Below are 16,529 nucleotides of genomic sequence, written 5' to 3' on the forward strand. Positions count from 1 at the left end.
ACGCTACAGCACAACGCTACAGCACAACGCTACAGCACAACGCTACAGCACAACGCTACAGCACAACGCTACAGCACAACGCTACAGCACAACGCTACAGCACAACGCTACAGCACAACGCTACAGCACAACGCTACAGCACAACGCTACAGCACAACGCTACAGCACAACGCTACAGCACAACGCTACAGCACAACGCTACAGCACAACGCTACAGCACAACGCTACAGCACAACGCTACAGCACAACGCTACAGCACAACGCTACAGCACAACGCTACAGCACAACGCTACAGCACAACGCTACAGCACAACGCTACAGCACAACGCTACAGCACAACGCTACAGCACAGTACAACACAACAGCACAGTACAACACAACAGTACAGTACAACACAACAGTACAGTACAACACAACAGTACAGTACAACACAACAGTACAGTACAACACAACAGTACAGTACAACAGTACAGTACAACAGTACAACACAATACAACAGTACAGTACAACAGTACAGTACAGTACAACAGTACAGTACAGTACAACAGTACAGTACAGTACAACAGTACAGCACAGTACAACAGTACAACAGTACAGCACAACAGTACAGCACAAAAGTACAGTTCAAAAGTACAGTACAACACAACAGTACAGTACAACACAACAGTACAACAGTACAGTACAACACAACAGTACAACAGTACAGTACAACACAACAGTACAGTACAACAGTACAGTACAACAGTACCACACAACAGTACAGTACAACAGTACCACACAACAGTACAGTACAACACTACAACACAACAGTACAACAGTACAACACAACAGTACAACACAACAATACAACAATACAGTACAACAATACAGTACAACAATACAGTACAACACTACAGCACAACAGTACAACACTACAACACAACAGTACAGTACAACAGTACAGTACAACAGTACAGTACAACAATACCGTACCGCACAAGACAGTACTGTACAGTACCGTACCGCACAAGACAGTACCGTACCGCACAAGACAGTACCGTACCGTACCGTACCGCACAAGACAGTACCGTACCGTACCGTACCGCACAAGACAGTACCGTACCGTACCGCACAAGACAGTACCGTACCGTACCGTACCGCACAAGACAGTACCGTACCGTACCGTACCGCACAAGACAGTACCGTACCGTACCGTATCGCACAAGACAGTACCGTACCGTACCGTACCGCACAAGACCGTACCGTACCGTACCGCACAAGACCGTACCGTACCGTACCGCACAAGACCGTACCGTACCGTACCGTACCGCACAAGACAGTACCGTACCGCACAAGACAGTACCGTACCGCACAAGACAGTACCGTACCGCACAAGACAGTACCGTACCGCACAAGACAGTACCGTACCGCACAAGACAGTACCGTACCGCACAAGACAGTACCGTACCGCACAAGACAGTACCGTACCGCACAAGACAGTACCGTACCGCACAAGACAGTACCGTACCGTACCGTACAAGACAGTACCGTACCGTACCGTACAAGACAGTACCGTACCGTACCGTACAAGACAGTACCGTACCGTACAAGACAGTACCGTACCGTACCGTACAAGACAGTACCGTACCGTACCGTACAAGACAGTACCGTACCGTACCGTACAAGACAGTACCGTACCGTACAAGACAGTACCGTACCGTACCGTACAAGACAGTACCGTACCGTACCGTACAAGACAGTACCGTACTGTACCGTACAAGACAGTACCGTACCGTACCGTACAAGACAGTACCGTACCGTACAAGACAGTACCGTACCGTACAAGACAGTACCGTACCGTACAAGACAGTACCGTACCGTACCGTACAAGACAGTACCGTACCGTACCGTACAAGACAGTACCGTACCGTACAAGACAGTACAAGACAAGACAGTACAGTACAGTACAATACAATACAAGACAAGACAGTACAAGACAATACAGTACAATACGAGACAATACAGCCAGTACAGTACAATACAAGACAATACAGTCCAATACAATACAAGACAATACAGTCCAATACAATACAGACAGTACAATACAAGACAATACAATACAGTACAAGATAGTACAATACAGTACAATACAATACAAGACCGTACAATACAGACAGTACAATACAATACAAGACCGTACAATACAGACAGTACAATACAATACAAGACAGTACAATATAATACAATACAAGACAATACAATACAGACAGTACAAGACAATGCAGTACAATACAATACAGTACAGTACAATACAGTGGAAGACAGTACAATGCAAGACAATACAATACAATGCAGACAGCACAATGCAAGACAATACAAGACAGTACAATACAATGCAGACAGCACAATACAAGACAGTACAAGACAGTACAATGCAGACAGCACAATACAAGACAGTACAAGACAGTACAATGCAGACAGCACAATACAGCACAAGACAATACAATGCAGACAGCACAAGACAATACAATGCAGACAGCACAAGACAATACAATGCAGACAGCACAAGGCAATACAATGCAGACAGCACAAGACAATACAATGCAGACAGCACAAGGCAATACAATGCAGACAGCACAAGGCAAGACAGCACAAGGCAATGCAAGACAGCACAAGGCAATACAATGCAGACAGCACAAGGCAAGACAGCACAAGGCAAGACAGCACAAGGCAAGACAAGACAGCGCAAGGCAAGACAGCACAATACAAGACAGCACAATACAAGACAGCATAATACAAGACAGTACAATACAATACAGACAGTACAAAACAATACAATAAAGTACAAAACAATACAGTACAGTACAATACATGTCTGTCTCTCAGCTGGCCTGGGAACGTCGTGGGATCCCCTGCGATGAGCTGGATGAAGTGGCTGGAGAGAGGGAAGTCTGGGAGTTTCCTCTAAAGCTGCTGTCGCCGCGATCCGACCCCCGGATAAGCGGAAGATGGATGGATGGAAGGACATAGAATACATACAATACCCTACCGTACACTACCATACAATACAATACATACAATACCATACAATACAAACACTACAATACAAACAATTGATTGATACAACTTTATTCCACAACATGGAAATTTACTTGTCACAGCAGCGTACGAGAGTGCAAGAATACAGGGGACAAGTGCCAAATGTAAAAATGGATAAATAAGAGAGCCCCCTAGTGGCCTTGCCCCAGGCAGTTGCCTGGTCTGGCTGATGGTAAAGCACAGCTCTGCGTCAGGGAGTTCGATTGGTGTTCTTACTTCTCACCGGCGTCACCCTGCTCACTGGTTTCATACAAAAAACCTTGAAAAGTACAAATGGTGCAATTGGTAAAAGTGATCACATTTACAGTCAGATTAAACTTTACACCAACGGGCTTTCACCTGATTTGGGACTACTCTTCCTCAGCATCCTCAACATCACTGAGATGGCTCAGGAGCCTCCTGCTTGCTTTGTATAGAAGGGTGCTAGCTGGGAGGCCTTTATGAGCGCTACAAAACACAAACACAAATTATTGCAACACTTGTCGACATTGAGTAGAGTGGCAATGGAATGATATTTTTGCAACAATTATACATAAACTACAGTTTTATATTTAAAATAAAAATACAATTATCAGTATATTGTAATGAGTTATATTAATGACAAAAGTATCCAAATTATAGTATATTAATTTTATCATCCATCAACTCACTCAAAAATGGCGGGAGAAAATCACGCTCGCAAATGTTTGTTGCAGGCGGGCGGGCGCCATCTTGGAATAGCTTTGAACATGACGTAACAGATTTGTCACAGTAATCAGTTTGCATAACACGGAAATAGCACACTATATGTAATGCAACATTGTTAATTTGACGAAACAAAACGCCAAAGAGATTTGAAATACTGTAGCGGCAAAACTACAGTTGCGGTGGCCGTCTCGAGTGTGAAAAGCTTGCATCACACAAACAAGGCGTCCGTCGTGAGAAACGCCAATGAACGACAAACATTTGATAGCATATTAGCTTACCCGAGAAACCGCCACACGGTCGGTGGCGCCTGTATTACTAACTCGCTTTGAATCCTGCAACAAACAAACAAGGCGTCCGTCGTGAGAATAAACGATGAACGACAAACATTTGATAGCATATTAGCTTACCCGAGAAACCGCCACACGGTCGGTGGCGCCTGTATTAGATAACTCGCTTTGAATCCTGCAACAAACAAACAAACAAGGCGTCCGTCGTGAGAATAAACGATGAACGACAAACATTTGATAGCATATTAGCTTACCGCAGAAACCGCCACACGGTCGGTGGCGCCTGTATTAGATAACTCGCTTTGAATCCTGCAACAAACAAACAAGGCGTCCGTCGTGAGAATAAACGATGAACGACAAACATTTGATAGCATATTAGCTTACCCGAGAAACGGCCACACGGTCGGTGGCGCCTGCATTCGAGAACTCGCCTTGAATCCTGCAACAAACAAACAAGGCGTCCGTCGTGAGAAACGCCAACGAACGACAAACATTTACTAGCATGTTAGCTTACCTGAGAAAGGGCCCGCCCGCGCGTCCGCACCCGTATATGACAACTTCCCTTGAGCATGCGCCGTTCCCGCTTCATGACGTCACATCCGGCAATTCAAATTTCCTGCGCCTGCTCATCCAATGGCGCTTTGCACAATCGCGTACCACGTGACAGGCCTTTTTCTTCGTTTTCTTTTACGGCGAGGTGGCACCAGCTTCAATGGGCATTACTGACACCTACTGGTTGAAGTCATATGAACTGAAAGAAGAACGAATCACTGTAGGAAGTGAGTCGTTCACTGAAAATATTTGTTCTTTTGAACGAATCGTTCACTAGGGTGAACTGCCTTCCTTCCCCTCGAGCATCAACGGATCAGTCAGTGAACGGCATAAATACATCATTCTTTGGGATACTTGCAGTCAGAGCGCCCCCTTGTGGACAAATAACACAAATACATCTATCAATGAAACAGCTCGCAGCGTCAGTAGATTCTTTTATTGTTTGTCATCATTACAAAGTTGTCTTTTTTTTTTCCAGGTGATTCTGTGAAGAAAAAAAATGTCAACAGTAGTGTTCAGCTGACCTGGCAGGTCAGAGGTTAAGGGGCGGGGACCCGGTGCAAGAGGAATGAGAAATGACAACAATGTGCAACTTCAATACAGTGTTTTTCTTTGTGTTCACGCCAAAGTCAAACAGGAAAAGATTTATGAGTACTAATTAGTGATTGACGGCCTCGAGAGTCAAAGGTCAGCCGAGGCCGTTTGTTGTGTTTCCTAGCAACAAAAGATTTAAAACCCAGATAAAAGCTGGAAGCTCACTCATACCGCCACAATAAAAGGGGATTAAAATGGAAAAGCCTTACTGCTTCCGTAACCCGCAGCCTCGCGCCCGTGTGCGTTTAGTGTATGCGTGTGTGCACGCGCTCCTTTCAAGGCTCAGAGTGCAGAGTGCATCTGCGGTGAGGGACCTGGCCGGCGTTCCACTGCGATCGATCGATCGATCAATCGGCGGAGGTGTCAGAAGACAGATCGATGCAAGACTCCACGGTGGGCGTCACCTCTCGCTCCGAGTCCGGCTCCGGCTCCTGAGCGCTGCTGGATGAAGGGCCTCCCCCAAAGTCTACAAAACAGACGAGACAAATTATAGTCGAGCTTACAAAAGCGCCAGTGGGGGGGGGGGAAACGTACCTGAGGCTGTGCGCGTCATGTGTGTTTTGCTCCTCTGATGGCGGGAGATGCTAGAAAGTGGGCGGGGCTTGTCTTTCACAGCATCCTCTTGAGAGGAAGAGACCACGCTCTGTGTACACACACACACACTGGTCACATGATCAGACACATGGACATATGAAGGAAACGTGTTTGTGTCCATGAGACATGCCTTTCCCAGCGTGTGTTGAGCGGCCACCATTTTGAAAAAAATATCATGCACATCAACCAACACAAAGGAAATCAAGTGAAATCATGCTGGAGTTTGTAGTCGCCTCCAGGTTTTACTCTGGCGCCATTGCTTGTGTCGAGTGTGTATGTATGGGGGTCCGGGTTATTACCCTTCCCAGAGAGGAGATGGAGGGAGAGGAAGAGGAGGAGGAGGAAGGCTGCAGGAGGCTCTGCTGGGAGGAGCACGAGGCCGAGTCTTTCAGCAAGAAGACCCCGGCCGACGACGACGTCATGTGATACACGTGTTCAAAATTGGAGGGCGAGGAGATGAGGGTGTGACGGGAGGTGGACGAGGAGGGGGAGGGAGACGGGGAGGGGGGGGGCACATCACCGACCTGGAAGTCAGGGAGGGACGGGAGCAGCGGAGGAGGAGGACAAGAGACCACCAGTCAGTCGACATGCAGAAGGGCGGGTGGAGGAACAAGCCGGGACGACAACATGCAGGTGGGAGCGAGGGACGGACGGACGAGGACATGCAGGCAGAAGAGGCGCTTACCAGGGGCAGGTCCATGAGAACTTGCTTGCCGTCTCCCGGTCCCATGTGAGCCACGTGGTTGAAGTTGGTGGGATTGGAGATCATCTTGGACCTCAACTCGGGATCTCGCCGCATTTCCCTGGAGAGACCACACGCAACAAACATGGCGTCCAGTCGTGGCCAGCAAATCAGGGTGAGCGAGACGGCGAGTCGGCTTCACCTGCGCTGCTGAAGTCTTTCTTCTTCTGGAACTTTGAAGAGGAACTTCCTCTTGCTGCGAGTACGGACCATCAACTTCCTGCTGTGCTCCGACATCTCCGGGATGGTCAGGTCACCCTCTGGGAGACAAGCGAGCTTAAAAAGGGGCGTGACCTAGCGGGGCAAGGGCAGCGCCCGACCGCTCTCACCCGACGACGCGTTGCTGAAGTAAATGAGGCGAGGGGCTTCCGAGGTCAGCAGGTTGAGGGTCCCTTCCACGTTGAGAGGTCGGATCTGGGGGGCAGGCGGGCACCCGGGTCAACGCGGCGGTTGAGCGGCGGCGCGCCGACGCCAACTTGTTACCTTGCGCAGCGAAATGGTCTGCACCCACTCGGCCGTGTGGATGTCAAAGACGTCGACGCCGTATTCGCTGTAGACGGTCAGGTGGGAGGAGTTGGAACCTACACACGAGGAATGCGGACCACTGACTGACGCTCGGTCACCCCACAGGCCTTTTGCTACTTTTACGAGCGACAAGGGGCGTACTGCAGGCCAGCGGCGTGGCGGGCCACATCAGCTCCTGCGTCCGCGAGCGGTAGCCCTGGCCGTCCACGAAGACGCCCAGCTGGCTGAAGCACAGCAGCACCTCGGCCGATCCCACCTCCAGGGCGTGCAGGGCGTCCAGGGGCTGCTGGGCCAGGAAGGCCAGCGACGGGTCGGCCGGGCTCACCAAGCTGATGGGCGACGACTCGCCCTGGAGCGCTAGCAGCGCGAAGCCCGACGGGTAGCCCACGCACAGGCGCTCGCGGACCATCCCCAGCCATTGGACCGTCCCCGGAGCCTGCACTTCCCACAGCCGCCTGTAGTGGGGTTTGCCTCGAGTGATCTCGAAGCACAGCACCTGCGGGCGTCACCGGCCGGCGAGTCAGAGGACGACGACGACGGGAGGACAAGGAAGCGCGGCGCGACGAGGCCTCGCCGTTCCCCTGACCTGACGTTTGACGGCGGCCATCAAGCAGGTGGGCCCGCCGGGTCGCAGCAGCCCGGCGGTCAGGGCCTGGCATCCTTTGGTTTCCGTCAGCTTGATGTCAAAAGCCGCCTCGCTGCCATCCAGCAGTTCCCAAGGGTGAAGATGCACCGTGCGGTTCCGCCCGCACAGCAGCGCAAACATCTTCTCCTTGGGGATGAGCTCCATCTGGTAGACTTTCCTGCTGTCCGCCGCTCGCACGATCACTTCACGACAAAGCGGGCAAATGGGTTAGCCGGGGTCGCAGCTGGAGGCGCTCGCCGCCGACGACTCACCGTCTCTGGTCACCTCCACCACAAACAGCCCGTCCTCGGTTCCCAGGGCGATCCGCTCCCGGTCTGCAAAGGCAAAACAGCTTTTAAAGCACGACGCTTCTTCAAGGGTGCCGTTAAAGCAAAAAAAAAAAACGGACCAAGCACAGCTCCGGAGAGCGTGGCCTTGATGATGGGCAGCGAGGCGTCGTAGGCCTCGTGCAGGATGTGGACCTGCTGGTTCTTTAGGGAGTTTTTAGCCACGATGCTCTGCAGACCTTCCAGGATGCAGACCCACTTCCTCTTCTCCGCCTCGTTCTCAGCCAGAACCAACAGAGACACGTGGCACAGCAGCGAGCTCAGCTGCGACGACGTCACCTGAGCACACGGGCCACACACGCGTGCGTCACCTGCCGGCTCCACTTTGCTCACCAGGGGGCGCCGTCCTACCCGGAAGATGCACGGAATGTCCTTTCTGGAAGCGTGGATGACATCGGAGGCCAGCACAGAGCTGACGGAGAACTCCTCGTCCCTACGCGGGCGGACACGTTTGCACGTCACGGATGATGAAAGGGGCGACTGTGCGGCTTTACCTGAGATCCAACACCAGACTGGCCACCACGCCGGGCTGCGTGGTCTTGCCCTCTGGGACGTCGTAAAGAAAAAGCTTGCAGTCCGAGACCACGGCGAAGGCTCGCTGCCAGCCTTTCTTCACGCCGCTGGGTTTGGGAATCTGACGGGGCAAGAAATGGACTCAAAAATGCCGCCTTTTTTCCCCGATTGCAGATTTTGCGCGTACCCTGACGTATCCTTTATAGGCGGTGCCGATGCCCCTTTGGACGTCGATGCCCTGCGGTCTCTTGGCCTGCTCGGCCGGAATGGGGCACACGAGGGGGGCGTGGTCTTTGCAGGCCACGTGACAGATGAAGGAGCAAACTGTGGAAGCGGCAACGTCGTCACGCTGAGCGCACGGCGAGGGGGCGTGCGAGCGAGCGGGCTCACCTTCGCAGGCGTATCCCTGTCGCATGAGGCCCACCATGAGGGAAGTGCAGTGGGTGCACTGGGTGGGACTGGAGAAGGTCTTGATGCTGAGCTGGTGGGCTTTGGGCTGCAAAGGCATCACACCAATGACGCACGAGACGAGGCCTTGCCGAGCCTTTCGTCAGCGACGTACCTTTAGCACGCTCAATGATGAACTTTGGTAGCTGGGCGAGGGGCTCATTGAGACGGACGACAGCTTCAGATCCTGAAGACACACACACACACGAGAGGTGTGGAGATGCCTTCTCGGCGTTCTTCATCGCGGTCGTCGCAAAGACTCACCTCGTTCTCCGAGGCAGCCGCGGACAGCGTGCTTTGGGATCTCAGGGGGGTGGCGTCGAGGGGCGTGGTCTGCACACACGCGGTGCATTTTCAACGTTTGACTGTCTCTGACCACGGAAAAACAAACGGACTCACCCTGAAGGTCAGGTCGGGCGCCAGTGGAGACGTGTTGAAGTACTCAAAGATGGAGTCCTGGAAGTCCGGAAGGTTCAGCGCTGCAGGCAAAGTCAAAAGGTCAAAGTCGGCTACAGCGCTAGCAAGGGGTGGAGCTCACCTTTGTCCGAACGTGATCTGCCGTCCTCCATTTCCTTCTTCAGATTCTCAATCTGGGAGGCCATCTCGGTGCCGCGTTCCTCGGAATCCTTCAGCTTGCTGCACGTGCGAGGAGACCGACGGGACAAAGACAACGAGCGAGCGTTAGCTGTTGCAGCGTGACTCCCAGCCAGTGCCCAGAATAAAGAGGCGTGACCTCTCCAGCGCCATGTTGGCGGCTTTAATCTTCCGCAGTTCTTGGTGGACCATCTGCTTGGCTCGGATCTCGGCGTCCAGAGCCGACTGGAGCTCCAGACGGGCCGACATGTCCAGCTTCTGACTGCGACGCACCTTCCACAAGGGGTCCTGTTGACAGCGTTTCAAACACCGTTAGATGAGCGCGAGCCTTGTTGGACCTCCACATCGGTCAGTACAGAAGAGTGAAAAGTCCTAGACACACTAGAGTTCTGCTGCCCAGGTTGGAGCTTCGGAGTGTCTCCAACTCATCCGTCATCTTGGTGGCCAAGGCTTGGAGGTAACCACGGGCATCCTTCTCGTCGCTCACCCTGAACACAAAGGCGGTGAGAGAGCGGTTGCTGTCGCCGGGCCGGCGCCGAGCACTCACCACTGAATGATCTCGGCAATCTGAGCTTCCCAGTGAGCCACGCTCTCCTTCTTGGACGAGGCGTCCTGGAGGTCGTCTTCCAGCTGGCGGTTCTGAGCCGTCAGCTCATCCACAAACGAGCACAACTAGGCGGAGGAGCGGGCGCAGGAACGCAGTTACAAACACGCAGGAACAAAGCGCGGTGATTTCGGCCGGTCACCCACCTTGTCATTTTCTGTCAGCAGTTTTTTGTTTTCTTCCATTAGAAGGTTCTTTTCCCGCTCCTGTTTGTCCTTCAGGACACTGATAGCTTCGTCCATCTCCGCTTGTCTGCGCAGGAAGAATAAATGCATGAGCATCGGCGGGCCCATCTCCTGCGGGACCAAGACTCACCTGTCCCTCTTGTCCTTATCCAGCTTGTCCATGAGCTCCTTAATCTCCTTGTTGGCGGCCAACTGCAAGGACTCGGAGTCGTGCAGCTCCTTGCGCCACTTCTTCACCTCGGACGAGTGCGCAGAGTCCCTCCTCAGCATCTCCTCCTCGTAGAACAGAACCTTCTTGTCCAGCTCCGCCTTCAGGCGAGACAGCTCCTGCTGGGACTCCGCCCCCCCTGCTGAAGCTCCTCGACCCTGTTGAGACTGAAAGCGGGACCGCCGATTCAGAATCCGGTCGCGCCGTGACTTTTGCGACGCCAAGGTAGTGACGAGTGATTTGAATTCCGCCAGCTCTACTGGTAACCTCGCGACCTCTGACCTTGTAGCACTGGAGCTCAGCCTCCAGCTGTTTGGCATAGACTTCGCTGTGCTCTTTCAGCTTCTTCTCCTTGGATGCTTCTGCCGTCACTTCGTCCAGCTGAGCCTCCAGCTGAGAAGAAGAACAGGCGGGGTTAATTTGGCCCGCCGCCGGCCCGCCATCTCGTGAGCTCCGTCCCTCCTCACCTCCTTGCGGTTCTTGTCAGTCTTGCGAATGTCCTGCCGCATGACGTCCATCTTCTGAAGGAGGCTGTCCGTCTCTTCCTCCTTTTCCCGAAGGTGGCGAGCCAGCCGTTGCTTGGAGGAGCTCAGCTCGGCCGTCCTCTCTGACAGCTCAGAGAACTCCTGCATGGCCGAGCGTCTCTGGGAATGGGCCTCCTTCAGTTCCTTGGATTGCGTTCTCAGGCGCTCCAGGGCCTCCACCATTTGCTGCTCACACCATCTAACTGTTAGCGACTCCTGCGCAGCGCACACGAATGTGGATTGGAGTACGCTCACCTTGTGGACGTCTTCCTTCTCTTGCCGCAGGGTCTTCACTTGCCTTTCCAGGTGCTTCAACCTGGAGGCGGAGCTGTCGTAGTCCTGCTGCAGGGTGACCGCCTCTTCCAGCTGGTGCTCCAACCTATCCGAGTCTAGCAGAGCAGGGGGGGGGAGGTCACGCCGCGATGAGGTCATCCGGCAAAGACGAGTCTCACCTGCCAGCTTTTTCTTCAGACGCTCGATCTCCTCGTTCAGCTTCTTGATCTCTTTGTCTTGACTCGGGGTTCCTCCTAGAGGCGGAGCCTGCAAGGCCTGTGTTGACTCTACAGAAGCGAGCCCAAAATGCAGTAAGGTTCCCGATCACAAGCAACAAAGTCTTCCATCTATGTCCATCACGCGGGCTCACCTTGCAGTCTACGGTTGAGTTCCTGCTTCTCCTGCTCCAGACTGCGAATCCTCTTCTCGAAGGCCTCCAGCTGGCAGCCGGCCTCCTGCCTGGCGCCGCCGCGCGCGGTGTCCGAGAAGCTGCTGTCGGTGGTGTAGGTGAAGCCCACGAAGGGGAGGTGCTGCCCGGTGAAGCCGCTGTGAGACATCGGCGGGTTGATGTCCTGCGGAACAAGCTCGTTAAGCGCCTTGGCTTTGGCCACTTTCTTGCTGGAGGAGGCCAGGCGTCCCTCACCGGATTCTTGAGGACGTCATCGTCCACGTCAAAGTTGGACGTGTCGGTGGGCGAGGACACTTCGGGGATGTAGGGCGCCTCGGCCGAGCGGATGTTGTCCCAGTCGATGGCGCTGAAGAAGGGGTGGGTCTTGAAGTCGGAGATGCCGTTGGCGCCAAGCCGGCGCTCCCGCGAGCACAGCAGCCGTTGGATCAGATCCTTGGCCGCGTCCGACACGTCGCTCACGTGGGACGGAAACTGGAACCGCTCCTGCAGCCCGGAAAACCTCCTTGATGGCACTTTGTTGAACTCAAGTGAACCCGCCTGACATTTAAGTTTTAGACAAGACCTAATTGTGAACAAAAGAACCTCGCAGCGGCACTTTGCGGCCACTCCCGGCTGACATTTTGTGTCAGACTAAAAAAAGCAGAACCTGAAGTTTGACTTGGAACAAACCCAAACGGCAAGTGAAGGAGAAGAAAAATGGAGGACAGACGGATGCGGCAGCCGCTGAGGGACGGCGCTTCACATTTAGAAAAGAGGACGCAAGCAAGAAATTAGGACGCAGCGGAGGACGCGACCCGACACGTGTAATCCAATTACTTTTTGGGCTGCCACATCATGGGATGAGGTCAGCCACTTCATTGCTCCAGAACATCTCCATAAATCTTTTCATTTAGCGAGAAGCGTCTCTGACCTCGTGGTTCATGATCTTGCCGTAAGTTTCCACCAGCGACTCGGCGTAGAAGGGCGTCTCGCCGTACAGCATCTCGTACACGCACACGCCCAGAGACCACCAGTCGCACTCGGGCCCGTAGCGGCCCATCCCGTCCTCCATGGCCTGCAGGATCTCAGGGGAAATATAGTCCGGGGTGCCCACCGCCACCGACGACTGCACCTGCTCGACACACCGCGCGTGTTCTCACGCCTCGTTCAACGTTGCGCGTGTGCGGGCGGGCGGGCGTCTTACCGTGCCGTCCTCCAACATGCGCAGACACGATCCAAAGTCGGCCAGACGAATGTGGCCGTTGACGTCCAGCAGCACGTTGTCAGGTTTAATGTCTCTGAAAGAATTAGAAGAAAAAAAAAAAAACACGAAAGGCTCAATCTGAATCTCACGGAGCCTTTTGAAGATAAATCTCAGCCTACCTGTGGATGTAACGCTGCTGGTGGACCGAGTACACGGCCAGAACCATCTCGGCCACGTAGAATTTGGCCATGTCCTCCGGCAGACGATCCTCAAACTTGCTGAGCAGCGTCAACAAGTCTCCGCCCACGTAGTAATCCATCACCAGGTACTACACGACAGCGGAGCGGCATCAGTACCTGGGACAATGCCCGTCGCTGGTGAGAGTAAAACGAGAAGGTGTACTCACGAGGTAGTTGTCATCCTGGAATGCAAAGTGCAGCGTGGTGATCCACTGGCTGTCCCCTCTCACCAGCACGTCACGCTCCTCACGGAAACACGCCGTCTGCCCACACGGACAAGTCAAACGGCGCCAGTCGCCACCACGCGCCCGCGGCTCACGGCGGCGTTGTTACCTCGGCCCGCTTTAACATCTCCCACTTGTTGAGGATCTTCATGGCGTACACCCTCTCCGTCTGCTTCATCTTTACCACGGCAACCTGAGCGGGGAACGGAGGTGTACTATCAATTCATTGATTACCAAAATGATTGTTTGCTCATCGATATTTCCAGCGGGCAATTTGGGGAACTGTCCAAGTCTGTCAGGCTTCATTTGGGAGAAACCTGTCACGTCACACACTTGGCTAAAACCCATCCAGCAGGCGTGGGCCACCATTTTGCACAACACAAACACGTGTGGGCGTGTTGGTGGCCCGAGGCAATGAGAAGGTGCGGCGGCGGCGGCGCACCCGCCTAAAAGATATGCAGAGAAAGTACACACGCCAGCGTTCGACACCGCCTCAAACTTGACAGCGCTCATCGTTCCGCCTCGGTTTGTTTGTTTGCGCCATGTCAAGCTCGCCCCGTCGGGAAGGCGGGCCCAAATCCGAGCACACCGAGATAGGAAGCCGCCCGCCGTAAACAGGAAATGCACTGGAAAGGCTCGCTGTCGTCCAGGAAGCGCGCAGAAAAAAGCTCCTGACGTGAAAAAGCCCCAAACAGGAAACGTTACCTCGCCAAAAGCTCCACGTCCAATCACCTTCAACATCTCAAAGTCGTCTCGGTGCAGTCGCAGGTCCTTGACGGACGACGTGAAGGGTTTCACTGCGCGCACAACACATCAGAATTGGCATTTTTGAATTGAATGAAAGCAGACTGCTTTCTATTTTTCTCAAATAATAGACATTTGCAAACATGTGCTTTGAAATACTGATCAAATATTCACGTTTGCGATCCGAGTCATCAATGAAGTGGGAAAAAATGATTGGCAGATGATTTGACTCTTATAATAGAGCAAAAGTCACGTGACTTTGTTTTTGATGAGCATGAAAGGGATCAATCCACAAGCTTTCATCTTGTTGTGCCCCTTCAGACATCTTTGAGCAAGCACGTCAAGATTCAAAAGAAGCTTGCGGCTCCGCCGGCCGCGCCCCACTTCACGAAGCAGCTTCCCGGCCCGGCCCTGCCCAGCCCGGGGAGTGTGGAGGTTCCGATGGGTTGGGTTCTTACCCCAGTCGAGGAAGTCGGTGACGTGCTTCTCCCTCTTGAGCGAACAGTTGGAGCACTCGCTGGTCACGCAGACGAGGAGGTCGAGCAGGGTCTCGACGCTCAGGCAGCCCGGGGCCGTGCGCTCCACAAGCATCTCTTCCAGACGCTTTAGGCGGACCGGGGCCGCCTGAGCATCCTTGGCCGCCGACATGCTCGCTCGCGGACGGTTCTGGCCTGGCCTGGCCCGGCCCGGCCTAAAGGCTATACGTTCGCTGCTAAGCTCCGCTACCTCGTTAGCGCCCAGCAAACATTCCCGAGCGGGCGGGCGGCCCGTTTCCTAGCTCGCTCGCTCGTCTATGCGTGTTTGTGTTTGGAAGTCCAGTTCCGTCTGTTGTCCGTCGGACCGACAGACGTCAGCTTTTGCTCCACATCGGCTTTAATCCCGAGCCAAATGTCCGCTTTTGCTCCCGTCGTCACGTTCGCCTCCGCCGCCGCTCCATGCTCGTCCCTGGCGGCCTATCAGCTCCCGACTTCGTCCGGTACCACCGGCACCGACCGAACGAGCGACTGGTGTTGACGTTCCGGACGGGCACCCCAACCGGGAAAGATTACGGAGCGTTTTTCGGATCTTCCCAGCGGGAAGACGGCGACGGCAGGATCCAGGTCGCCTCCCTGGCGGCAAGTGGCAGTACTAAGGAGCGCTTCCGCCAGTTCGCACTTTCACAACTAAAGCCTTTCTTTCACACGCGCAAACGGGCAAGCGCTCTGGGGGAAACGCCTCTCACTAGCATCGTCTTCTTCAAATGCTCAGCGTCACGCAGTAGACTTCAATTATGTCACTCTGCTGCTACGATCACGTGGCTCCACGCGAATGCTTTTGTTTTGAAAGAGAAAGGCAAAATGGCCGAAAGTTGTCTCCTGAATACGGCTGGTGAGCGATCAGCCAGGCTCACAGGCCCCGCCCCGCCTTCTCTGCCGGAAACGCCATGGAGACGTGACGTCACGTCATCGGGAGCTAGGAGGAGGCTGGGACGTGACGTCATCACAGCTTTGGACAATCACAAAGGCCCCGTTCGAAATGCATGTTGGGATGATGGGAAGAAGACAGAAAGAAAGCAGGCTAATGACAGTATTGCAAATGTTTCTTTTGCTTTCCTCTTTGGGAGAGGCCAGGATTCCGGCGATAATTCATCCGAGTGTTCCAATTGTGTATTTTGACTTGTCATCCAATCACAGACAATGCTGGCGTAGAAATGTAATGAAGTGCAATCAAGTTTCATAATGTATTATCCATGACATCACTGAAGGACCTCCGGTGACAACAGAATGACAAGCACTGCTGACATCTCCACTTGGTGTCCATTATGTTAAAGCTCATAGCTTCATGTCTCCACTAGGTAGCGACACACACGCACACAAATACAAACACACAGCATGACAGCTCCTCCAAGAAGGGCCAATCACCAAGCAGCGCGTTGTCATGGTAACAGTCACATGGTCCGCTCTGTCCCAGATTACCCCATACATACACTTGAACCCCGCCCCTTTGTTTTTTTGATTATTTTGTCCTTCCTTCCTCTCTTCCTTCCTTTCCTCCTTCCTTCCTTTCTTCCTGACCTGTCACTGAGTGAATACATTCGATTGCCTGTGTGCACTTGGGGCCGGTTGTCGTGGCGACAAAAACGAAATGGGGTCAAAGTGATGCTGGCTAAATGTCCCACAATGCACCTGTCTGACAGCCGCTTACATAACCAGCAGGCTACCAATCAGAGCAAAAGGAGACTGCGAGTTCATACACAACCAAAAGTGCCATCATCATCCTCACTTCATCCTTCCTCCTCTTCCTACCGAACCAGATTAGCTTGGTGTGTAGACAAACAGCCTATTAGCAGCCCACGAACTCAGCTCATGCTG

The 16,529-nt window shown here is 53.4% G+C and overlaps 1 protein-coding gene across 9 annotated transcripts; it reads right to left on the reverse strand.

Moving 5' to 3' along the window:
- Positions 1 to 3,092: 3,092 nt before the first annotated feature.
- cdc42bpb (CDC42 binding protein kinase beta (DMPK-like)) lies at positions 3,093 to 15,557 on the reverse strand. 9 transcript variants are annotated; one of them, XM_061269890.1, is made up of 44 exons: positions 14,637 to 15,557; positions 14,140 to 14,231; positions 13,544 to 13,627; positions 13,378 to 13,473; positions 13,151 to 13,299; positions 12,972 to 13,065; positions 12,699 to 12,899; positions 12,023 to 12,271; positions 11,750 to 11,951; positions 11,559 to 11,666; positions 11,362 to 11,495; positions 11,050 to 11,292; positions 10,865 to 10,975; positions 10,505 to 10,749; positions 10,336 to 10,441; positions 10,133 to 10,257; positions 9,968 to 10,073; positions 9,725 to 9,873; positions 9,530 to 9,627; positions 9,391 to 9,470; positions 9,256 to 9,324; positions 9,107 to 9,178; positions 8,935 to 9,040; positions 8,732 to 8,868; positions 8,526 to 8,665; positions 8,383 to 8,464; positions 8,094 to 8,310; positions 7,957 to 8,019; positions 7,646 to 7,887; positions 7,201 to 7,555; positions 7,018 to 7,115; positions 6,864 to 6,948; positions 6,677 to 6,794; positions 6,478 to 6,595; positions 6,092 to 6,316; positions 5,733 to 5,841; positions 4,567 to 5,664; positions 4,437 to 4,491; positions 4,307 to 4,361; positions 4,173 to 4,227; positions 4,044 to 4,097; positions 3,729 to 3,798; positions 3,418 to 3,525; positions 3,093 to 3,337 (listed from the first exon to the last, which is right to left on the reverse strand). In XM_061269890.1, the coding sequence occupies exons 1-37, from the start codon at positions 14,824 to 14,826 to the stop codon at positions 5,546 to 5,548; spliced, it is 5,217 nt and encodes a 1,738-aa protein (XP_061125874.1). In that variant the 5' UTR covers positions 14,827 to 15,557; the 3' UTR covers positions 3,093 to 3,337; positions 3,418 to 3,525; positions 3,729 to 3,798; positions 4,044 to 4,097; positions 4,173 to 4,227; positions 4,307 to 4,361; positions 4,437 to 4,491; positions 4,567 to 5,545. The 9 variants fall into 9 exon arrangements, with proteins under 9 accessions (XP_061125874.1, XP_061125880.1, XP_061125878.1 ...); XM_061269896.1 differs by lacking the exon at positions 4,307 to 4,361; XM_061269894.1 differs by lacking the exon at positions 4,173 to 4,227.
- Between the last annotated feature and the right edge of the window lie 972 nt (positions 15,558 to 16,529).

Source organism: Syngnathus typhle, linkage group LG22, assembly GCF_033458585.1.
Source record: "Syngnathus typhle isolate RoL2023-S1 ecotype Sweden linkage group LG22, RoL_Styp_1.0, whole genome shotgun sequence".
Classification (NCBI taxonomy): domain Eukaryota; kingdom Metazoa; phylum Chordata; class Actinopteri; order Syngnathiformes; family Syngnathidae; genus Syngnathus; species Syngnathus typhle.